This window comes from Eulemur rufifrons, chromosome 7 (assembly GCF_041146395.1).
Source record: "Eulemur rufifrons isolate Redbay chromosome 7, OSU_ERuf_1, whole genome shotgun sequence".
Classification (NCBI taxonomy): Eukaryota; Metazoa; Chordata; class Mammalia; order Primates; family Lemuridae; genus Eulemur; species Eulemur rufifrons.
Window position 1 is genome coordinate 150,537,268 of NC_090989.1, and position 25,219 is coordinate 150,562,486.

At 38.9% G+C, this 25,219-nt stretch overlaps 1 protein-coding gene across 1 annotated transcript; it reads right to left on the bottom strand.

Annotated features, from left to right (window-relative positions):
• Positions 1 to 3,387: 3,387 nt before the first annotated feature.
• ZNF197 (zinc finger protein 197) lies at positions 3,388 to 22,032 on the bottom strand. The gene is made up of 6 exons (XM_069473536.1): positions 21,954 to 22,032; positions 17,239 to 17,701; positions 15,559 to 15,715; positions 15,090 to 15,181; positions 14,690 to 14,816; positions 3,388 to 5,734 (listed from the first exon to the last, which is right to left on the bottom strand). The coding sequence occupies exons 2-6, from the start codon at positions 17,626 to 17,628 to the stop codon at positions 3,441 to 3,443; spliced, it is 3,060 nt and encodes a 1,019-aa protein (XP_069329637.1). The 5' UTR covers positions 17,629 to 17,701; positions 21,954 to 22,032; the 3' UTR covers positions 3,388 to 3,440.
• Positions 22,033 to 25,219: the final 3,187 nt, after the last annotated feature.

Below are 25,219 nucleotides of genomic sequence, written 5' to 3' on the forward strand. Positions count from 1 at the left end.
CATACAGTATATGACCTTTTGAGACTGGTATTTTTCACTCAGCAATTAATTCCCTTGAAATTTATTCAAAGAGTTGTGGCTATCAATAAATCATTACATTTTATTGCAGAGTAATAAGTATTCCATGATATAGATATACCAGTGTGTTTAAAACCACCTAGTGAAGGATATTTGGGTTCCCTACAAATTTTGACTATTACAAATGAAGCTGCTATGAACATTCATGTACAGGTTTCTGTCTGACCTTAAGTCTTCATTTCTCTGTGATAAATGCTCAGGAATATAATTACTGGGGCATAAGATATGTACATGCTTGGTTTTATAAGAAACTGCCAAACTATTTTCCAGAGTGGCTATACCATTTTACATTCCCAGCAATCCAGTTTCTCCACATCCTTGTCAACACTGGTGTTATTGCTATTATTTATACTTTAGGTACTCTGATAGGTACATAGTGGTATCTCATGATTTTAATTTGCATTTCCCTAATGACTAATGACATTAAACATCTTTTCATTTGCTTATTTGCCATCTATACTTCGGTAAATGTCTGTTCATGTCTTTTGCTCATTTTCTTTTTTTTTTTTTTTTTGAGACAGAGTCTCACTCTGTTGCCCAGGCTAGAGTGAGTGCCGTGGCGTCAGCTTAGCTCACAGCAACCTCAGACTCCTGGGCTTAAGCGATCCTACTGCCTCAGCCTCCCGAGTAGCTGGGACTACAGGCATGCGCCACCATGCCCGGCTAATTTTTTCTATATATATTTTTAGCTGTCCATATAATTTCTTTCTATTTTTAGTAGAGGTGGGGTCTCGCTCTTGCTCAGCCTGGTCTCGAACTCCTGAGCTCAAACGATCCGTCCACCTCGGCCTCCCAGAGTGCTAGGATTACAGGCGTGAGCCACCGCGCCCGGCCTTTTGCTCATTTTCTAACTGATTTCTTAACTGTTAAGTTTTGAGAGTTCTTTCTGCAGTCTAGATACAAATCCTTTGTTGGATATATGCTTTGCAAATATTTTCTTCCAGTCTGTAATGTCTTTTCATTCTCATAAAAGGGTAAGAGCAGAGCAAATTAATTTTGATGCGGTCCAATTCAACATTTTTTTCCTTTTATGGAGCATGCTTTTGATGTCATCTAAGACTTCTTCCCTTAGTCCTAGGTCCTGAAGTTGTTTTTTGTTTGTTTTGCCAATGGATATACAATTGCTCCAGCCATATTTGTTGAAAAGGCTATCCCTCCTCCATTGAATTGGTTTTGCACCTGCCAAAAATCAACTGGGCATTCGTGTGAGTCTGTTTCTGGTTCCTACTATCCAATGGCTTTTTAGTATCTTTTCAAAACAACGCCCCTCATCCACATTTTATACCTTTCATTATGAAAATTTTCATACATACACAAAAGCAGAGAACACTAATAAACTCCCAGTACACTCATCCAGCTTCAACAATTATCACTCCCCTCTCTTCTCCATCATAATGACATTTTGAAGAATCCAGGGGTGTTTTATTATATGATATTCCATGTTCTAGATTTGTCTGTTTCTCATGGTGTCTTTTATTTTGTTCGTCTGTCTCCTGTATTTCCTGTAAACTGGCAATTAAATCTGAGAAGGTTGATTAAATTCAGGTTGAACAATTTTTGGCTTATTACATCACACAAGGAGGCACATTATGTGGGCTGTCTTAGTCTTAGCATTTTGTTACTTGGTTAAGAGGCAAAAGATGGAGCTTTCTCCATTGTTAAAGTACATACGTCCCTTTGTAATTATTATACAATCTGGGGTGATTCTTCTACAGCACGGATATGAAGCATTTTCATATCCATTACCTCATAACTTTGTGAGGTAGATATTCTTCCTCCTGTTTAACAGATGAGGCAATCAAGGCTCCAAGAAGTGAAGGCAAGTGGCAGAACCTAACTCATATCCAGGTCTTAAGACTAAACCTTGGTCCCTTTTCAATTTTCATTCTTAGGTACCTTTCATTCTAATAAAGAACTAGGAATTAATATAACATTTATTATAATCAACACACCACTTTGACATTACTAGCATTAGAAAACACAATCCTGATATTCAGGTATTTATAGTCCAAAAAATTATCAGCTCAATACAGGCTGAATTAAACCTATAAATATACAAACGGTCACAGGCTGAATGAATGGTTGGTTCACAGGGACAATGGGCACTGACTGCCCAGAAGTGGATTCTACATTGGCTTAATCAGAACTTGAAGGGCTTGGCTCAGGCTGAAAATTTTATGTAGTACATTAAGTGCTGGGACAGAATGTTGTTTCATGAATTATAAGCTATCACATAACAGCAATGATGAAATGCTGATCAGAACTGAGAATGATCATACATACCCTTAAGTATGTACATCTACTATGCATCAATTTAAAATACAATACAATACAATACAAGAATGACTGTGGTAAGGATCATCACCTCAGCTGTTGGGGTTAAGGATTTTTCCCTATGAACAAAGAAAGCAACACAGGACTGTCCTTCCATTTTGACACTCTACATCTGTTAAGTTTCAGATTCAAAAGTTGGAAAATAAATTGTTTTCCTTGGCATCACTGTAATGGCTGGCTGTAATATTTTTCCATAAACACAAGCTAGGTATATCAGCTATGATATTAACTCCCTTAGACATTTTAAAGGTGAATTTTAAAAAATTCTTCTTAAAGCACTAAATTCCAAAGTTTGTTATTCACTATACTTCCTTTTATAAAAATGAATATTTTTGAGATTCATGAAATCCCCTTCATTCTAATACTGACTTAATGAACACACTTACATTATGTCATGTTCAGATTGTGACTATACCTCTTTTATCCAACTTTATTGACAACTGATTTCACAAAGTTCTTTCACAAATATCCTTTCACTTAACCCTCACAACAACCCTGTGAGGTAGGCATTCTGTCAACATTTGACTGACAGAGAAACGGAGGCTTAGAGACTGACTTAATAAAATCATATAGCTAGTAAGGGAAAGAGCCAAACACAAACCTAGGTCTTCTGATTCCAAATCCAGTGCTCTTCTTAGGTTGCCTTCAAACAGCAGACTACTGTCCACCAATTCCACATCTGACATTCTGGATCATGCTGTCTACATAGACCTTCTGTAGCAGTGATGCTATATTTAAAATGTACATCATACATATTTTCAGAAACATCCACTTTTTAATACAAAGACTTTTGCTATCATTTATAACTACATTATTAGATTTGAACTATGTTTTTGTAGACTTAAAAGTCTAGATTAACTTTCTTCTATTAAACATATGCAACTCACTTGTCTATAAAAGGGTTGATCTTAGGTTTTTTTTTTTCCTTAGAAGAACTATTTATCATTCCTGCAGCAGTTACTTAAATAGGCAGGAATGCTACTCCATTTTACATATGACACTAGATTTTCTGGCTCTCTATCTTGGATTTACTGGTATTTTGTAGCCAAGAAAATTCCTCCACAGTACGGATTTTTTGTTGCAGATGAAATGTTTGAAGTCTGAGAGCATTCCTTTTCAGACTCATCACATTCACAAGGTTTTTCATCTGTATGAATTTTCTGATGTACAGTAAGGTTTTTTCTTTGCCTAAAAACTTTAGTACAATCATTACACCCATAAGGTTTCTCTCCTGTGTGGATTCTCTGGTGGCCAACTAAATTCCTCTTAGAAGTAAAGGATTTCCTACACTTCTCACACTCATAAGGTTTTTCCCCAGTGTGCATTCTCTGATGTACAACAAGGTTTTTATTCTGACTAAAGTCTTTTCCACACTCATTACATTTATAAGGTTTCTCTCCAGTATGGATTCTTTGATGTACCATAAGGTTTCTACTAGAGGTAAGGACTTTTCTACATATATGACATTCATAGGTTTTTTCCCCACTGTGAATTCTTTGATGTTCAATAAGGTTTCTGTTGTAAGTAAAGCCTTTCCCACACTCATTACATGCATAGGGCTTCTCGCCAGTGTGGATTCTCTGGTGGGCAATAAGGTTTGAGCGGTAACTAAAGACTTTCCCACAGTCATTGCATTTATAAGATTTTTCCCTTGTGTGAATCCTCTGATGTCCAATGAGGCTTTTCTTCAGAATGAAGCATTTGCCACACTCATTACACTCGTATGGTTTCTCACCACTGTGGATTCTCTTATGTTCAATAAGGTTTCTGTTTGAACTGAAAGCTCTTCCACACTCACTACATTCAAAAGGCTTTTCTCCAGTGTGGATTCTCCGATGTACAAGCAGGCTTGAATTGTAACTGAAAGCCTTCCCACAATCCTCACATTTGTAGGCTTTTTCTTGTGTATGGAGTTTCTGATGAACCATGAAACTTTTGCTCATGATAAAGGTTTTCCCACACTCTCGACATTCATATGGCTTCTCCCCATTGTGGAGTCTCTCATGATCAATGAGGTTTCTGTTAGAGCCAAAGACCTTGCCACAATCTTTACATTCATAGAGATTCTCTCCAGTATGGAACCTTTGATGTAAAATGAGGCTCTTCTTCAGAATAAAAACTTTCCCACATTCATTACATTCATAGGGTTTCTCCCCATTGTGGAGTCTCTGGTGGTCAAAAAGGTAAGCACTCTGAGTGAAGGCTTTCCCACATTCAGTGCATTTATAAGGTTTCTCTCTGCTGTGCATCCTCTTATGATCAATGAGGTTTGACTTAGAACTGAAAATCTTTCCACATTTTTTGCAACCAAAGGTTTTCTTTTCTGTGTGGACTCTCTGGTGTAAAAGGAGGCTTTTACTTCGAATAAAAACTTTTCCACATTCTTTACACTTGTAAGGGTTCTCTGAGCTGTGGAGTCGCTGATGGTCAACAAGGTAAGTGGTCTGAGCAAAAGTTTTTCCACATTCATCACATTTATAGGGTTTCTCCCCAGAGTGGATTCTCTGGTGCAGAATGAGGCTCTTCTTCAGAATGAAAGCTTTCTGACACTTATTACATTTATAAGGTTCTTCCCCTTTGTGGAGCCTTTGATGGTCAATGAGGTAAGCATTCTGAGAGAAAACTTTCCCACACTCATTACATTTATAAGGTCTCTCCCCTGAATGGCGCCTTAGATGTATAATAAGGCCTGAGTGTCTATAGAAGCCCTTTCCACACTCCTTACATTTGTAAGGTTTTTCTCCAGTGTGGATTCTCTGATGGTTTAGAAGGTAAGCACTTTGAGAAAACGCTTTTCCACACTCATTACATTTGTAAGGTTTCTCCCCAGAATGGTTCCGTAAATGCATGAGAAGGCTTGAGCGCTGAATAAAGCCTTTTCCACACTCCTTACATTTATAAGGTTTCTCACCAGTGTGGATTCTCCGATGGTTTATAAGATGGGAGATTTTATTGAAATGTTTACAACATATATCACATTTAAAAAACTTCTTTCCTTCAGTACCTACTAAACTTTCAGAAATAGCTGAACCTAAAGTCAAGCTTTCTCCAAATTCCTTCCACTTTTGGCCTCGTTTTTCTGGTGGAGTCCTTTTCTTCTTGTTTCGTTCACAAAGGGAACCTTTCTTCACTGTGTCTGTCCTTTCCCCTGTTTCATTTTCCCACTGACTTGACAAAACTTGCCATTCATACTCTTCCTCCAAATCAAGGACCTGGGGAACACCTCCTTGAAGTCTTTTTGATGTTCCTTTCTGAGAGTCTACTCTTTGAGAAATACTTGGCTTTGATGTCACCTCCTCATTCTCGGTCATGGTCTCCCATTCTGGTAAAAGGAATTAAAAATGCAAATGTTACCATGTCCCTCTGTTTGTGAGAACAGGATCTTCAAATGACTTTAAAATATCCTAGAAGGGTATACTTTTATGTACATACAGAAAGGAGAAACTTCTCATTAAACAAAGATACAAAGCAGAATGTTATACTGAGAAGATGTTGTAAATGGATTAACATACAACTCACTCTGAGATATTTCTAAGCTCTTCATCTTCAGGAAGCAGATGCAAAAATACAAATGATGCTGAGAAAATAGATGCAAGGAAGAACCAGAGAGAGAACATGAGATCTTATGTAGGTGGTTCAGATCTGAGGTTCAGGAAGTTGGATAGAACAGCCAGATCCACTTGGCTTAGAAAGAATTCTTTTTATTTTCTTCATGTTAGGAAGATGGGAACTTTAGAGGGAGGAAAATATACCTAAGGACTATGAAAGGCAATTTTTAATTTTTGAAAAGTGCATGAATACTTTTTAATTAGTTGAAAACAAGCTACAGAAAGAAAATCCATTAAAAAGCAACATAATTCTTACAATTCATATATAACACTTCCTATTCATTTTTAGATTAATAGAAATTTTAAAATTCAATTCACAAATACATCAGGACTGTATTGGACTCCCTTATTTACACATAAAAGATAAGAGAAGAAATATAGAATGAAAAGGAAAAAATATGGAGACAAAATAAAAAATATGAAAACATCTATAAAATGATGAGGCTGAACTAATCTCCAAGGTCCCTTTCTACTTTAACACTCTCAAATATTTAAACATGTAAAACAATTTTTATAATAATGTTAACTTTCAAACTATCCAAGTGTGAGAAAAATTATGAGCCAGTTCCCGAAATTGTCTAATAAGTAAGGTTATGTGAATAATAGTAACATTATCTTTTCCTTGAATATAACAACACTTTCCATCTACCTAAAAGACATAAGAAACGAGTATAACTATTTTATTTCATTATAAACTTCTTTAAGTTTATGAGAGGGTAAGGAGGGAAAACATCCAAAAAATATTAATGGATGAACTACAGACATTCTTAGGTCAGGCCCTCATATCTCATCTCAACTGCCCCTCTCTCTGGGACTCAGGCAGGACTGGCAGTCACACTACCCAACCACCTGGCTGTAGGAACGGGTATGTGTCTTAGCCTATCCAATATTGGTACTTCAGTTTCCTTTCCACAGTGATTATATCAAGGAGTAGTTTCATAAGTCAAGCAGAATGCTGGTGGAGAGGGGGACTCTCTTTCTTTACATAATGAAGCAAGCTTTAAGGAAGTGTTATAAATGATTAAATTAAGGCAGAAAAAGGTTAAGAAATTAGCAAGTCTTGCATAAGTAGCTAATTAGCTGGTTAAACTATCTGATGTTTTAGTGTAAGAATCAGACTACCTATGAGCCCACTGACCTTTAGGGGACTTGACAAAAAAATGTCAGAATGATAGAGGGAGCTGGTTACTTTCTGCAATCTTTCATGAAGTCTACAAGAAACAGACCAGGCTTCCCAACCTCCAATTCCTCTTGCCCCTTAACTACCCCATCTATGTGTACTCCATTGTCAATGAACTTTCCAATAGGTAAATTTGATCAAGTCACTCACCTGCTCAAAAGACATAATTCTTCATTGCCTACAGGATAAATCACAAATGACCAGCACAGTCAAAGAGATGTCTTCACCCATCATCTGCCTGTTTTTCTGATATCAACTCTTGTCAGTATTGCTTGTGCCTCTAGACTCCAGCCATGGTGAACTACATGCAGCTTCCCAATCATGTCATGTTTTCTCTTGCTTCTCTATCACTGCCCATGTCCTTTTCTCTTCCTGAATCGCTCTTTCTCTTCCCAACTCACTACACACCCTGTACCTACACCCTTAAAACCTAAGCTCTAAAGTTACTACCTCTGGACATTATCACTGATCCTAAAGAAATAAAAAGGATTAAAGGAACTACTATGAATGATTCTTGCCAATAAATTAGACAACTCAGATGAAATGGGCAAATTCCTTGAAAGCTTCAAACTTCTAAAACTGACTCAGGAAGAAATAGAAAATCTGAATAGACCTATAGACCTAACAAGTAAAGAAACTGAATCAGTAATTTAAGAAAATTACCTACACAAAAAAAAACCCAGGCCCAGATTGCTTCACTGGTGAAGTCTACCAAACATTAAAAGAATACCATTTCTTCACAAATTCTTCCAATAAACTAAGTGGAAACATTTCCCAACTCACCCTACGAGGTCAGTGTTACCCTGATAGGAAAACCAAACAAAACCATCACAAAAAAAGAAAACCACAAACCAGTATATATTATGAATACTGATGTAAAAATCTTCAACAAAACACTAGCTAACTGAATCTAGCAACACACAAAAAGAATTATAAGCCAGGATCAAGTGAGATTTAGCAGAGGAAAGCAATGTTGGTATAACATTGGGAAAACAATTAATGTAATATAACATATCAACAGAATGAATAACAAAAACCACATGATCATCACAATAGACGCAGAAAAAGCACTTAGCAAAAATGCAATACTCCATCATGATAAAAATACTCAACAAGGTAGGAACAGAAGAGAATTTCCTTAACCTGATAAAGGACACTTATAAAAAACTCATATTTAATGGTGAAAGATTGAATGTGTTCCCTCTAAGAACAAGAACAAGAAAAAGCTGTCTGCTCTTGACACTTTTAGTAATATGTACCGGCAGTTCGAGCCAGAGCAAGTAAGCAAGAGAAAGAAATAAAAAGCACCCAGATTGGAAAGGAAGAAGTAAAACTGTATTTGTAGATGACAAGATCTAGTATACAGAAAATCCTAAGGAATCCACTAAAAATCAACATGGTCTGGTGGCATGCACCTGAAGTTCCAGCTACTTGGGAGGCTGAGGCGAGAGGATTGCTTAAGCCCAGGAGCTCGAGGCCAGCCCAGGAAACATAGCGAGACCTCAACTCTTTGTGGGGGAGGGTGGGAATAAATATAAATATATATAAAAATATATATATATATATATATATATGTATCTCAGTGGTATGTTTATACACTAAACATTAAATAATCCACAAAGGAAATTAGTCTCAAGAAATGTAAAACTTAGAAAACCGTAAAATATTGTTGAAAGAAATAAAAGACCTAAATAAATGGACAGAAACCTCATGTTCATACATTAGAAGACTTAATATTGTTAAGTGGTAATACTCCCAAATTGATTTACAGATTTATTGCAATCCTTATCAAAATCCCAGCTAGCTTTTTCACAGAAACTGAGCAGCAGATACTAAAATTGATGTGGAAACTCAAGAGACCTAGAATAGCTAAAACAATCTTGGAAAAGAACATAGGTGGAAGACTAACACTTCCTGATTTCAAAATGTACTGTGAAGCTATAGTAACAAGACAGGGTGGTACTGACATAAGGATAAACATATAGATCAAAGGACTAGAATTGAGAGTCCAGAAATAAACCCTCACATGTATGATCAATTGGGTTTCAAAAGGGTGCCAAAACAACTCAATGGGGAAAGCATAGTTTTTTCAATAAATGGCACTGGGATAACCGCATAGCCCACATGCAAAGAATAAAGGTGGATCCTAACTTCATATCATATATAAAAACTAATTCAAAATGGATCAAAGACCTAATTAAATGTAAGAGCTAACATTTAGAAGAAAATATAGACATAAATCTTCATGACCTTGGATTAGCAATGGTTTCTTAGGTAAGACACCAAAAGCACAGCAACAAAAGAAAAAATAAACTGGAATCAATCAAAATTAATGGCTTGTGTCCTCAAAGGATACCACTGAGAATGTGAAAAGACAATCCACACAATGGAAGAAAATATTTGCAAGTCATAAATCTGTTAAGGGACTAGTATCTAGAATAAAGAACCACTACAACTCAGTAATAAAAAGATAAATAACCCAATTAAAATATAGGCAAAATATCTGAATAGACAAATTTCTCCAAAGACATACAAATAACCCATAAGAACATAAAAAGTTGCCCAACATCATTAGCTGAAAGGGATATGAAAGTCAAAAACAATGAAATATCATTTCACACCCATGAGGACAGCTATAATCAAAGACAGATAATAACAAATGTTAGGATGTGGAGAAATCAGAACCCTTATATGTTGCTGGTAAGGAGTGTAAAATGGTGAAGCCACTTTGGAAAACCATCTGTCAGTTCCTCAAACAATTAAACACAGAGTTACCATATGACCCTGCAATTCCACTCTTAGGTATATATCCAAGAAAAATGAAAACATATATCCACACAAAAAATTATAAACAAATGTTCATAGTAGCATTATTCATAATAGCCCAAAAGTGGAAGTAACCTAAATGCCCATCAATTGATGATTGGAACAAAATATAAATATATCCATTTGATGGAATATTATTCAGCAATTATAAGGAATGAAATATTGATACCTGCTACAATATGGATGAATCTTAAAAACACTATGCTAAGTAAAAGAAACCAGTCACAAAAGACCACATATTGTGTGATTTCATTTGTATGAAATGTCCAGAATCCACAAGCCTATAGAGACAGAAAGATTAGCAGTTGCCTAGCTCTAGGTTGGAGGAAGGATTTGGGTGAAATAAGGGTGAACTGCTGAAGGGTTCAAGGTTTCTTTCATGGGTGACGAAATGTTCTAAAATTGATCATAGTGATGGTTGTACAACTCTGTGAATATAAAACCACTGAATTGTACACTTTAAATTGTGAATGTTATGGTATGTGAATTATATTTTGGTAAAACTGTTATAACTCTTTTCCTGAACCATCTACCTCCTCCTCCCCCCACTCTCCTAATCCTTCCACCACCCTAGGCTTCTATGGGCTCCCACATCACTTTGTGCATACTTTTATTAATATTATCATAGGTAGTAATTGCCAAACTGTATTATAATTTTCAGTGTAAATGTCTCTCTCTCCAACTGGAATGTACTTTAAGGCAGGGGCTAAACCTGACATGGGAAGTATGCAGTATTTCTTGAATACTTTCCTTCAAATTCTAGTCCAATCTCTTAAATAAAAATATACAAATCTTTTACGTATTAGAGCAGTGTGTGCAAGCTATCTGGGAGTCTGCTTTTCTACCAAAGCTTATTAATGCACAGAAATTGAGTACACAGAGTTGTCATAATATCTGATAGCATCATAATATACCGCCACATCAAAACACCATAGTCCACTTAGTACTTTATCTTGGGGAATTTTTTTGTGCCTGACTTTTAACCATTATAGTTACCTGGGACTATCTTTAGACATATTACTTATTTTTCCTCTTTTTGAACCATTTCCTTAAGGTATTCTCCTTGAATCAGAATTACTAGATCAATGGACACAAAACTGGGCACCTGCTTGCCCAAAGCCCCAATAACAATGGAATTAGAGTATATTTTATTTCTTAAAGTTGGTTCAAACTTCTCCTTCCTCAAAGAGCTAGAATAATCAAGCAATTCCACTTTATTATTATTGTTTTTTTAGTTGAACTCTTAGACCCATTTGGAATTTATTTTAGTGTACAGCATGAGGTATGAATCCATGGTAAGTGCTTTTTCATAACATTAGCCAACTGATCATGAAGCCTATTTTAAAATTGTTAGAAAAGAGCAAATAGTATTGGAACTACTGAAAGCCACCTGGATTAAAAAAAAAAAAAGATCCCATATCATTCTGTATATCAAGATAAATATCAAGATGGATTAAAGCTTAAATATAAAACATGAAGCCAGGCACAGTGGCTCACACCTGTAATCCTAGCACTCTGGGAGGCTGAGGCAGGAGGATCCCTTGAGGCCAGGAGTTCGAGACCAGCCTGATCAAGAGGGAGAGCCCATCCCCACTAAAAACAGAAAAATTAGCAGGGTGTCAGAGTGCGCGCCTGTAGTCCCAGCTACTCAGGAGGCAGAGGTAGGAGGATTGCTTGAGCCCAGGAGTTTGAAGTTGCTGTGAGCTACGTTGATGCCACAGAACTTGACTCAGGGCAACAGAGTGAGACTCTGTCTCAAAAATAAATTAATTAATTATTTAAAAAAATAAAAAATGAAACAATAAAAGCATCTTAAGAAAATACAGCTGAGTTTTTGTTTTTTCATGAGACAGGGTCTTACTCTATTGCCCAGGCTAGAGTGCAGTGGCCTGATCACAGCTCCAACTCCAGGCTTAAGTGATCCTCCTGGCTCAGCCTCCCCAAGTAGCTGAGACTACAGGTATGCGCCACCATCTCTGACTAATTTTTTTATTTTTTGTAAAAACAAGGTCTCGCTATGTTGCCCAGGCTGGTCTCGAGCTCCTGGCCTCAGTGATCCTCCTGCCTCAACCTCCCAAAATGCCGGGATTATAGGTAAGAATCACCATGCCTGATAGGTGGGTTTTTAAAAAAATAATTTTATGGAGAAAAAGATCATCAAGACCATAAAGAAAAATACTGCCAACTTTTACTACATAAAAGATTTTCTAAAAATAACACTGAAAGGCAAACAAATGGCAAAAACATATGCGATACTTTACACAGGGTAAGCAGTTCTAATATATAAAAAACACACAGGAAGGATAAGAATGGGAGTAAAATCACTCCAGTGAGATTTCAACCACATTGATAATCAAAAAAAAAATGGGGCCGGGCACGTTGGCTCACGCCTGTAATCCTAGCACTCTGGGAGGCCGAGGTGGGCGGATCGTTTGAGCTCAGGAGTTCGAGAGCAGCCTGAGCAAGAGCGAGACCCCATCTCTACTAAAAATAGAAAGAAATTATATGGACAGCTAAAAATATATATAGAAAAAATTAGCCGGGCATGGTGGTGCATGCCTGTAGTCCCAGCTACTCAGGAGGCTAAGACAGGAGGATTGCTGGAGCCCAGGAGTTTGAGGTTGCTGTGAGCTAGGCTAACGCCAAGGCACTCACTCTAGCCTGGGCAACAGAGTGAGACTCTGTCTCAAAAAAAAAAGGGAAAAAAAAAGATAGTATTCTTCAACTACGTTGCAAAGATTTAATTAAAACACTGACCAAATCATAAGCACAGACAGGGGAAATGGGCACTCTTGTACTCTTTTTGTGGGAGTTTAATTGGTACCTCATTGGTAGAAGCAGTTTGGTAATATGTATCAAAGCATAAAATCTAGACTGCTTGACCCACCATTGCCACTGCTGAGATACTAAAAGTTATAATCTCGAAAGTGCAAAAATATGCAGTATAAATTACTATAGATAATAAAATAATTAATAAGGTTTCTGGGTACAAAATTAACATATCAAAAAAATAAGTATTTTCATATATGCAAACAACAGTCAATTAGAAAATATCAGAAAACTCCAATTCCAAAGAATAAATGTTACCAGAAATATGCAAGATCTAGGTGATTTTAAAACATGCCTAGAACACACAAAGGCAGTACAGAAAAAAAAAATGGAATAGTGGTATGTAATGTCCCTGAATAGAAACATTCAGAATCATAAAGCTATCAACAGAAAACCTGATATACAGACAATGGAATACTATGTAGCCACTTAAATGGATACTATAAATCTGTATTTTGGTCAAAATTAGGTCATGTGGCTGATTTTCTGAGTTTTTAATGTCGATTTCTCCAAACAAAATCCTCCTCTTTCCTTCACATTCCAGCAGCACAAACACTACCTCCTTGATGGCCTTTCCTAATCCCAGGAATGGAACTGGTTGCGTTGTCCTCTGCATTTCCATTACACCAGGCTTATGCCACTCTTGTACCAATTATTTTACTTTGCCTTGCATATTTATTCTTTCTTTGATCATCTCCGAATCCATGACAAGCTATTTAAGGACAGATTCACATCATTTCCACAGATGCACCACATCATAGGTATTTAATGTTTGTTGGAAGCACAAATGGCTAACAAAAACTTTTTATAAATATTCTTATTTTATAATCAAAGAAATCTACTTTAGAATAGATTTACCTTTCTAAAAATTAGATTAGCAACAATTTAAAAGAATGGGATTACTCAGTACAAACGAGGGCTGAGCAAAAGGAGTGTTCTTATACATCATTGATAAGAACACACAGGACAAGAATCACTGTGAAAAGTAATTTGGCCATATGAAGCAAGAGCCTTAATGCAATTCAAACACTTAGCCTAGTAATTGTATTTTTTAAAAATAAGAAATTAAAAAAGGCCTTATGGCCGGGCGCGGTGGCTCACGCCTGTAATCCTAGCACTCTGGGAGGCCGAGGCGGGTGGATCGCTCAAGGTCAGGAGTTCGAGACCAGCCTGAGCAAGAGCGAGACCCCGTCTCTACTAAAAATAGAAAGAAATTATATGGACAACTAAAAATATATATAGAAAAAATTAGCCGGGCATGGTGGCGCATGTCTGTAGTCCCAGCTACTCCGGAGGCTGAGGCAGTAGGATCACTTAAGCCCAAGAGTTTGAGGTTGCTGTGAGCTAGGCTGACGCCATGGCACTCACTCTAGCCAGGGCAACAAAGCGACACTCTGTCTCAAAAAAAAAATAAAAATAAATAAATAAAAATAAAAAAGGCCTTAGGAGCAGGGATAGATTATTACAGCAATTATCCAAAATAAGCAAATGCCTAACTGAATTATGATATAAATCATATAGTCAATATAGATAATTGCAAAGAGTGTATTATGTGAGAATAAGGAGAACACGAGAAAGGCAAGCTATAAACTTGTATATACACACAAACACATATTTGAACAAAGTAAAAAGAACCCAAACACATACAAAAATCAGAAAGGCAATACATGAAAATGTTGATAGTAGTTGTCAGCAAATACTGGGGTTAAGGAAGTTATTTCCTTCTTTCTAATATTCTGTTTTTTCCAAAATAAGAATATACTACTTTTATAATCAGAAAACAAATAAAGGCTGATGAAATAAAGGTAAGAATTATAGGAAGAAGGGTCCTTACCTAGGGAGGTCACATTTCCATAATTCTCCAGCATCACATCCCAGTACAAGGCCCTCTGAATTGGGCCCAGACAAGCCCATTCCTCTGAAGTGAAGCATACTGATACCTCCTCAAACATCACCAACTCCTGAAATAACAGATGTGTTTGAGATCACCAATGCCCAGGAGCTCCTATACTGAAAGTTTCCTTTCACTTCTGGGGAAGGGATACGCTGTGAGGCCATGACGTTCACAATGGCCGCCAGGGAGACATAAGGAAACCACATGCAAAGTGTGTCTTCCAACAGCATGGACCTTGATTTAGAGATGGGGCCTGGACACTCAAGCACCAGGATGAGAGAGGGCACTTCAGCCACAATTAGGTAGCACAGGTAGGAAGGAAAGAGGATGCAAACCTTACCTGGGGCTGGGCTGTTAGGAGCATAAGTGCCATTAATTGATTTCTTGGGTTCTCTTCCTGGGAAAGGGCAGAAGCTTCAGGGACAGAAGAATCTGAGGAAGGGGAAAAAGCTGTACGTGAGATTACTGCTATTCTTGCTGACCATCTCAAGTCTAACATCTCCTACAAATCAGGAATTCAGAAAGATCCAGAACTCGCAGGCCTAGGCAATGATGGTTATAAAATGATCTACATACCATTTCTGAATGACCCCCACATGCAGAGCTGGAATAATACAAAGAGTAGCAATAAGAATGGATACAGGGTCAGAGGGATCCAGGAAAGGACAAGAGAGAGAACAGCAGGAACAGCAAAAATAAACTGGCACTGTAAGGGATTTCTATATAGGAAGCAGCTCCCTGGGTGTAGGGGAATGAGATACCAAAAAAGGTTCTGGAAAAGTCCAAAGCCAAGGCCACTGAGTAAGTACCATGTTGAGGATCCTGAAGGTTGAACACCACGTGGTCAGTAAGAGGATTTGGGCAAATTTCAGCTGCTATGTGGCAGCCAACGGGTGTGGGAGGTGTTGTTCCTAGAGTGCTCATCTCCTTCTGGAAAATGTCCTGATCCTTGACAAGGACTGGAACCTGGAGACAAGCAAAACAAAATAAGCTGGCTCCTCTTGTACCTCCAGAAAATGGACTCACCTAACCACCATGGACCTCTTTCTGCCCACAATCTAGAACTGTGTGATCACAGAGACCCACCTCAAGTATGTAGCATCAAAACAGCAGTAAACCTTTGCATTGAGAACAATGGAGGTGCCCTCTAGCCCCACTCATGGCACTGGTGACCTCTCCCATAGGAGACTGTACAGAACGGTGGGAACAGAAGCCAGACCTGGGTGTGAATTAAGGAAGGAATGGGAAGTAACAAGCAGTAATTAAGAGCATGTATTTTAGCTTCAGACCTAGTTTTAGATCAGACTTGGGTTACATCACATCTCTTCTACTTATTACCTCCTACTAATTTACCCCTTTACTTATCCCTTCCTGCTCCAATACAAGTAATACTAGAGTAGGCACCCAGACACTTGGCTTTGTGGCTAGCTAGATGTCTGCCTCAGTTTTCTTATCTTTCAAATGAAACGGATAGATTAGTAATTTGTAACGAAATATATGGCTCTAAAATTCTTCATTTTTATGATGAAAACAAACAAAGCCCATCCTTGATGCCACTCCTAAGTGTAAGATATGATTCACATTTCTTACAAAGCAATGTTTGTATTAGTCTATAGATTTACAGAAAAAAAATCACACACACGGGCGGCTATATTAAGATCCCAATCTAATGGCTAAGGATGTAAATCTTCTCAGAAACAATTATTGCAACCTAATCCTTTGACTTGCAGAATGCCTGGTAGGGGCCCACAAGAGAGGTCTTGCCAGATCTGAGCGCTTTATTCTTTTTTTTTTTTTTTGAGACAGAGTCTCACTTTGTTGCCCCAGGTAGAGTGCAGTGGTGTCATCACAGCTCAGCACAACTTCAAACTCCTGGGCTCGAGTGAACCTCCTGTGTCAGCCTCCCCAGTAGCTGGGACTACAGGTGCGCACCGCCACACCTGGATAATCTTTTCTATTTTTTTTGGTATAGATGGGGTCTTGCTCTTTCTGAGGTGGTCTCAAATACCTGACCTCAAGCAATCCTCCTGCCTCAGCCACCCAGAGTGCTAGGATTACAGGCATGAGTCACCACGCCTGGACAGGAAAGCTTTATTCTTGTTATGCTTCTGCCTTTTATACTCCAGGCTTACATCACTATTCCAAACAGACTTACAGAAACAATACATATGTTTCTGTTTAGGGAAACACTTATAAACATTATCTTCTTCAGATTCTTGAACCAAACTCAGCATTAGCAAGAATCACCTAGGGGATAAAATGAAGTCAATGCTTTTATGCTGATTCTGAGTTGGGATCAAAGACTTCAATCATAAATCCAATTATCTGCAGAGATATTCTGAATAGCTCATGAATCTGCTTGAATTAGTATTAGGGTTACTAGTGTGCTATTAATTATTACTGAAAATAACAGGATCACCCTACAGCCCAGCCTCAATTATTTCCTTCCCTCTATCCCAACACCCCCCACCCCTTCCCACCTTTCTCACTTTTAGTGCTGGTCCATCGAGGTCTTTCTGCAGCTCCTCTACCAAGGCCACAGCCTCCTCGCCACTCCCAGGGTGATGGAGCTGCACCCAGGTCCGAATCTCCCCAGGCAGGATGCTCAGAAACTGCTCCAACACCAGCAGCTCCAGGATCTGCGCCTTGGTGCGTGCTTCTGGCCTCAGCCACCGGCGACAGAGCTCCCGGAGCCGGCTCAGAGCCTCCTGGGGTCCAGATGTCTCATGATAACGTAACTGTCTAAAGTGCAGGTGGGAGGTCTCCCAAACAGAGGAGCTGCTCCCTTGGAAGCTGGTTCCCCATTTCCAGGTATCATCCTTTCCTTTCACAAGACCCTCTTGTCTCAGAGCGCTGTGGGCCCAATTTTCTCTTGTCATTGTCTTTTACGAAAGGTTCCTCTCCAGGTCTCCTTAATTCTTGACTTCTTCTTGAGAGTTTGGAGAATACCATCTACAAGACCTCAAGAAATCATTGTTAAAGTTAACAAAGAGAAATAACTGAGCTTTCCAGCCCCAGGTAACTCCCAGTAATAGAGAGAAACTCTGAGAATGCATAGTTCTAGGTTCCAAAGAGTGCTTTCTCTGACAGAAGGCCCCTGCCTAAGGCTCTGGTGACACAGACTCATGTAACCCAGACCACTGCTGAAACCAAACACATGAAATTCCTTTGGTCTTTATTCACATGATCTAATTACAATAAAGTCTTTACCACTCTAACAATGGGCATCCTACCCTGGCTACTCTTGTATAACCTTGAACAAGTTACCTCACTAGTTCCTACGTCATGGGGTTGTCGTGAGAACCTGATGTGTAAATACATTTCAAGTTTTTGAATAGTACCTGGTACATGAGTTCAAATGTTATTATCCTTCTGTAACCAGCACTCTTTCCTATGTTCAGCAGAGTCAATATGTAATCATGGTCTTAATCCTGGTACATATGAGATAAAATCCCAACACCTCCTCAATTCACAAAGAAAAGCTGATATGAGTTCTGTGTATCTTTGGTGTACTTTCAATTCTCTGAAAATTGTTTATTCTGTTAATCAAAATATTTGGATGAATTTGAGTAAGTTTTTATTATATAGAACTTAGGCTTATTCTCTAGAACTCATCTGTTCGTTAGAAATAACATTTTTTCTGATTATAAAACAAAAAATTTGCAAAACTGGAAAACATACATAAAACCAGAAAATAATCACTTCCATTATTTTGGACCATGTCCTTCCAGACCTTTTTCTATGCACCAATTTGGGTCACAGACTGGATGCAACTGTACTGCCCTACATCTTTCTTTTCTTACATATTATGTTGTGAACAAGATAATAAATATTCTTCATTATTTTTAAGAGCTGTATGAGTTCCATTCATACTTAAGTAGTTCCCTGTTGGTAGATATTTAGATTATTTCTAATTTTCCCCTATTATAAATACAGCCACAATGACTACCCTTGCTAACAAATTTTTGGTTACCTCTCTGCTTCCTTCTTCAGGATAAATTCCTAGAAGGAAAACTGTTGGGCCAAAGGGTACAAATATTTTTAAACTTTTAAGATTATAACGGTTATATCATCATCAATGACATATGAAAGCATCCTCATTAATTTTTATGTAACACACAGACCCTTAAAGAGCTTGCTTATAACAAAGAAGGGGAAGCAGAAATATAAACATAACTTCAATATAATGTGTAAGTCCAACTAATAGGAGAACATAAAAGCACAGAAAAGATTCATGAAAGGTAACTTTGGGTTGGGCTTTAAAGGAAAAACAAAAAGACCACTGGAATATCAAGAAAGCCATTCCAGAAGAAAGAAACTACGTTTTCAAAAGTGAGGGAGCGACAGCACAATAGCTCTGTTAGAAATGCACTTTGCAAACCAGAGCAGCAGAGTAAACTGTGGAGGCAAGATTGTAGGAGTAGAGCAGGGAGAGGTAAACCGAAGTCAAATTCTGAAGGCTCCTAAGAAGCAGAACAAGGAAGTGATCATGTCCTATAAGTAATAAGCAACCATTAAACAGGTTTTACCTTACATTTTCCGTGGTTACTTTTAAAAATAGATAATATATTTACTTGATTCAAAATTTAAAATTATAAAATGCATACTGTATAAAGTTTCCCTCTCCCCATTAGTTTCTTTATATACCTTTCCAGCTATATATATATACTATACAAGTGTGTGCATGTTTTGTATTCCTTTTTTTTCCACAAATGCTAGAACCATGAATAATGTGCTTTATCTTCCTTTTCTCAGTTAATAATGTATCTTAGAGACCTCTCCTGTCAGTACATTGCCCCTCTCCCTGTTTTTATAGATGCATGGTATTACTGTATGGATGTGTCATAACTTATTCACTCCAGCACTGATAGGATGTTTGGGCAGTTTTCAATCTTTTCTTATTACCAACAGTATTATCATGGATAACTCTGGGCATACATCAGTTTGCATGTGTGTAGGCATATATAAGAAAAGTTCCATAAAGCAGAATTGCCGGGTCAAAAGGCATATGCATTTATAATTTTGATACTGCCAATGAGCTCTCATTAGGATTGTACCAACTTACAATTTATGCGACCATCAGCAAGAGCTGTATAGGAGTGTTCATTTTCTCACTCTCTCACCAATACAGCTGTCAAAGTTTGGGATCTCTGCCAAATTTTTATTTATTTATTTTTATTTTTATTTATTTTTTTTTTTTGAGACAGAGTCTCACTTTGTTGCCCAGGCTAGAGTGAGTGCCGTGGCGTCAGCCTAGCTCACAGCAACCTCAAATTCCTGAGCTCAAGCGATCCTCCTGTCTCAGCCTCCCGAGTAGCTGGGACTACAGGCATGCAACCACCATGCCCGGCTAATTTTTTCTATATATATTTTTAGCTGTCCATATAATTTCTTTCTATTTTTAGTAGAGATGGGGTCTCGCTCTTGCTCAGGCTGGTCTGCCAAATTTTTAACTAGCATTTTGGGTGAATGAGTATACTGAGTCATTTATGTATTTTTTCAATTAACTATTCATATATGTTGTTCATGTTTCTATTGAGGTGTTGGGTCTTGTTAGTTTGTACACACTTTTTATCATAGGAAAATTAGTCCCTTGTTTACAATGGGAGCTGCAAATTTTTCTGTTTGTCAAGTGCCTCTGTGACTTTTGTCATGTCATGTGACTTTGTTTATAGTGGTTTTTGCCATGCAATTAATGTTTTCTTTTATGGCTTCTGAGTTTTGTGCCATAACTAGAAAGGCCTTTCCCACTCTATGCATGAAGGGAGTCTTAACTGGGGTCACTACTTTACAAGGGAGGAATGATGGGGGAGAGCACTGGATATCAGGAACGCCAGTGAGGCTTTTGCAATAGCATAAACAAATAATTAAGTTGTAAGGGAAGTAGCAGTAGGGATAAGACAAGTGAGAAAAACTTGGTAGTTCTTGATAATGGATCCAGGGGTGATTGAAAAGAATTTTTTAAAAGGATTTTAAATAACTTTCTATAATAAACTATCAGAACTCTTTGCAGATAAAAATAACAAATCTTTAAATATACATTTTACTTGCTTCTCACAAAAGGTTTCGAGGCAGAAATTAAAAAGAGCAAAAAAGGGCCTGGTATGATGTCTCACATCTATAATCTCAGCACTTTAGGAGGCCAAGGAGGGAAACTGCTTGAGACCAGGAATTGGAGACCAGCCTGGGCAACATAGTGAAACCCTGTATCTACAAAATAATAAAAGAATTAGCCAGGCATGCTAGCACACACCTGCAGTCCTAGCTACTCAGGAGACTGAAGCAGGGGGACCCCTTGAGCTCAGGAGTTTGAGGCTGCAGTGAGCTATGATTAGGACACTGCACTCCACTCTAGGTAACAGAGCAAGACCCTGTAATAATTAATTAATTAATTAAAAGAAAGGGAACTAAGGAAGGCTCTGAGGAGCTAAGTGATTCATTCAAGGCCACTCAGCTAGTTAAGATGTGGAAGCAAATTCTGAACTCAGGGATTTTAATTCCAAAAGTCCAAAATAATTCTATCTAAGAAGAGAGTTATGAAACCGAAACAATTGTTTCCAAACACTAGTCCATGATAAAGCTTTACTCTGGCAAGCTGCAAAAAGAGAAGAACAATAACTATACCATTGTCATTGCCACTGACACGTTGGCAATGACTTTTTCTTTTTGTGCAAAGGACAGCATTTATTCTGAGTTTATGGTCTTAGTGTTAAATGCATTCTCTGAAGTAATGGTGGTATGGGTGGTTTAAGTTTGCTTTTTAAATACTATTATACTACAAAATTAAAAGATGGTAACTGGTCCATCCCTTAAAAAAAATCCATCCCCAGAAATCTGGGGGGCATTCGTCTAGGAAAGTCTCAAAAAGTTTCTGTGTATCAGCCTCAGAGAAGATTGGTGAAGAGCAGAAAGGCCTGAACTGAGAAATCTGGCTACAGAGGCAGCTGTTCCCAAAACGGCAACAGAGCCTACTAGACTCAAACACCAGTATATACACACACACACACAAACTCAGACGTGCTGACCTCAATACCTTCCCTAACCCAGCTGCGTGCCCAAGCCGAGGGCACGCCGTCGAACCCCAACCTGGAGCTGAGGTGGGGCTGTGCCGGGGGTCAGTGCCAAGGAGGGGTGTGCGGTACCAACAAGCGTCCCGGGCCGCCCTCGGCGCACGCCCACCCGCCCCCGAGCCCACCCCTCTCACCCGGGGCTCCCGCTGCGGCTCCAGCCCTGGGTATCGCAGCCTCGGCGCCAGGCCACTAGGAGATGACACAGGAACTGGACGAGGCTAAAGGCCCAGAATAATGGCCGAGCCGCGGATACTGCAGCTTCCGGTGGCTCCCCGCCCCCCAATCTCCGGCTCTCTAGGAAGCCGCATCTCTATGGTTCATTGGGTGGTTTTTTTTTTTTTTTTTTTTTTTTGGCTTTTTTTTGTTTTTGTTTGTTTGTTTGTTTGTTTGTTTTTGGTTGTTTTGTTTTGTTTTGTTTTTTCCCCAGGGGAGGTGAGGAGGGGCGGAGCTCCTGGGCCCTTGTGTCTTCGTTCCTCCCGTCAAATCAGGCGGGGCAGCTGTGTTTCAGACCCGAAGGGTGCTGAGATGAAAGACAGGGCCCAGGGCTTTAGGGTGTTTGTTGCCTCCTGAAAAAGTTGGACCTCTCTGCTTTAATCTGTATTTCGATTGAGGTTGGTAGGGAGTAATCGCTCATATGTCTGAATGACCTGTGGGTGACTTTTCTGGTCTCTTCTTTTACCTGTGGCACTTCTCACTGTAAATAATGACATAGCTTATAAATCACTCTCTTGTGAGTTCACTTACTTGCCCAAATAATGAGATAATGGAGCTCTGATATTCAATAGTAATCAAGTTGAAGCTCTTGAAAGAGAAGGTTATTCCAGTTGTTCATCACCTGGGTAAATTTAGGTGTATACAAAGGAAGCTGGAATTCTTATTCTCTCTTTGGTCTTCAATCTCTTAGGTTTGGACTTCTGGAATAGATACCTCTATATGGGACTACAGCTGGAACCACTCTCCAAAAGGGCAAGGGCCACATCTGTATGGATCCAGTGTATCTAGGATCTGGAGCCATACTGGGTAGTAGATGAATGTTTGTTGAATGAACAAATGTTATGAGCAAATAAACATGTTTGTCATACGGTTTATTTCCTTATAGTCTCTCCTGGCTTTCATTAAACATTTGCTTAAACATTTCAGCCTCTACTCATTCATTCATTCATTCAGCAACTATTAACTGAGTACTTGCTATGTGCCAGGCACTGTTCCAGGCATGGGAGACATAAATGAAGAGGTAAAGTCTCTGCTCTCATGGTGCTTACATTTCTAGTGGGGGTAGACAGAAAACATGCAAATGCAAAAATGTGTCAGGTAATGATAAATGCTAAGAAAGAGGGTAAGGAGGACCCAACAAAGGATACTGAGAAGCAAGAGCCAACCAAGTAGGAGGAGAAGCAAAAGATAGTACTTTATAGGTCTCAGAGCGTGAATGAGTAGGTTTTGAAATATTAATCAATGTGGTCTCTGTTTCCACCCCCCACTAAATTATTTTACTTGTAACCTTGGGCCCCCCCTTCTCCTCCCCTGCATGCCCAGGTAGACAGGAGTTATTCATTAAGGGACTGGAAACAAAGGGGACAAAAACTATACTGTTAGGTCAATAGAACCCTTTGGGAGACTGAAAAACATTCTTGCCTAGCAAGTGTTTCTGCTGGGAATGATAAAAAGAATGGGAGGAGCCAAAATGACCACTGGGATCAGTGACCAGTGGTCACATGCCTACCAAGCAGTGGCCTGGAAGCATGTAACCACAGAGTTGTCAGCTGGTGAGGACCAGCAATTGTCAATGGCCAGCCCAGGGCCCCAGTTTTGTCATTTAGTTTGTGCCCTCATATTCTGCCTAGTGCCCATCTGACAGTCAGGGAACTTGAAGCACCCTCACCCCTCCCCTGAGACGAAAGACATGGTAACCTTGTGGAGTGATGGAGTTTGGAAAGGAACACCCTGTCCTTGACCAAGATGCAATTATATGGAAGTTGTTTAAAGTGGCCCAGAGCACTGGGACAGTGGCGAAATACAACACATAGCCTCTGCTTCACATATACACACACTCCTGGTATTTAGAATTCCCAAATGTACAGGTGAAAAAAAAAAAAAACTAGGAAAACAAGAAATAAATGAGTTTGAAATAGGTATTTGAGAAGAGGCTGCAGGCAGAGGACTGATCATTTAAGATGGGCTAAGACCTCAGAATACTGATCAACTAAAACTGAAATCCCAGTCTGAATGAAAACATTGTGTTTCTCTATCTTCCATAAAACCCCACTCTACCAGGTTTGTTTTCAGTGCATATTGGAATGTGATTGACCTATGACCAAGGATCTTGTACAATGCCATATATGTAACAAAAGCTGAAAATCCCCAAGACCTGCAAGCTGGAGACTCAGAAGAGGTGAAGTTATAGTTCCAGTCCAAGCCCAAAGGCCCAAGAATCAGGAAAGCCAATGATGTAAGTTCCAGTCTGAGTCCCAGTTTGAGTCCAAAGGCAAGAGAAGCCAGAAGACAGGCAGAGAGAGCAAATTCTCCCTTACTCAGCCTTTTTCTTCTACTCAGGCCTCCAACATGCTGGATGAGACTCACCCATGTTAGGGAAGGCAACCAGTCTACAGATTCACATGTTAATTTCATCCAGAAACACCCTCATAAACACACTCAGAATAATGTTTAACCAAATATCTAGGCACACAATGGCCCAATCGAGCAGACACAGACACATAAAATTAACCATCACACATGGATTCCTCCAAATATAGTTCAGGGTGTTGGTTATAGAATAGCATTTCTAGGCACTAAATAGCATCTATGGTGGTTAGATTCTGGTCAGTGTCACTTAGAAGGATCCATTCCAAATTTGGATGGAAGATAAAACAGCCATCCTCTCTGTGAATTGGAGGGAGATAGAAATCCCATTGCCCATCTTTTTGCCTTCATTGGAGGCCTATCCGGACAGGCTGGGAAAAGGGAGTATTTGTAATAGAGGATCACAAAATCAAGGACCTGAGCTTGTGGTGCCTATGGCTTTGATAGGAGCTTTAGGATCTGAAAGGCTTAGGGGGCTGTTGTGGCCCTAGTGGGAAAGGAAGTGAGATACTGGGGGATCTGCTCTGGGCCGTCTCTAACCTATCTCAAGGGCTACATGAAAATGAAAATGTTCAGGTTGTCCCAAGTTGGTCTCTAGACCAGTCTTCTATTACTAGGCTGGCAATGCCATCATGAATCAGAAGAGGATCGTTGACCTTGCTAGAAGTCTTTGCTGGTGTCAAGAATTACTGAGCTTTGGCAAGAAACAAAGGAAGAAATAAAAAAAAAAAAAAAGATTTACTGAGCTGCACTTTCTGTATCTCCACCCCAAACACACACACACACACACACACACACACACACGAGTTTTCTGCAGTGT

Excerpts from the sequence above, each read along its gene's own strand:
- ZNF197 (XM_069473536.1), bottom strand. The coding sequence starts at position 17,628 with ATGACAAGAGAAAATTGGGCCCACAGCGCTCTGAGACAAGAGGGTCTT. Across the intron at positions 15,716-17,238 it reads TCGATGGACCAGCACTAAAA|GTTCCAGTCCTTGTCAAGGA; the intron begins GTGAGAAAGGTG and ends GCTTGTCTCCAG. Across the intron at positions 5,735-14,689 it reads TGGAAATGTGACCTCCCTAG|AATGGGAGACCATGACCGAG; the intron begins GTAAGGACCCTT and ends TCCTTTTACCAG.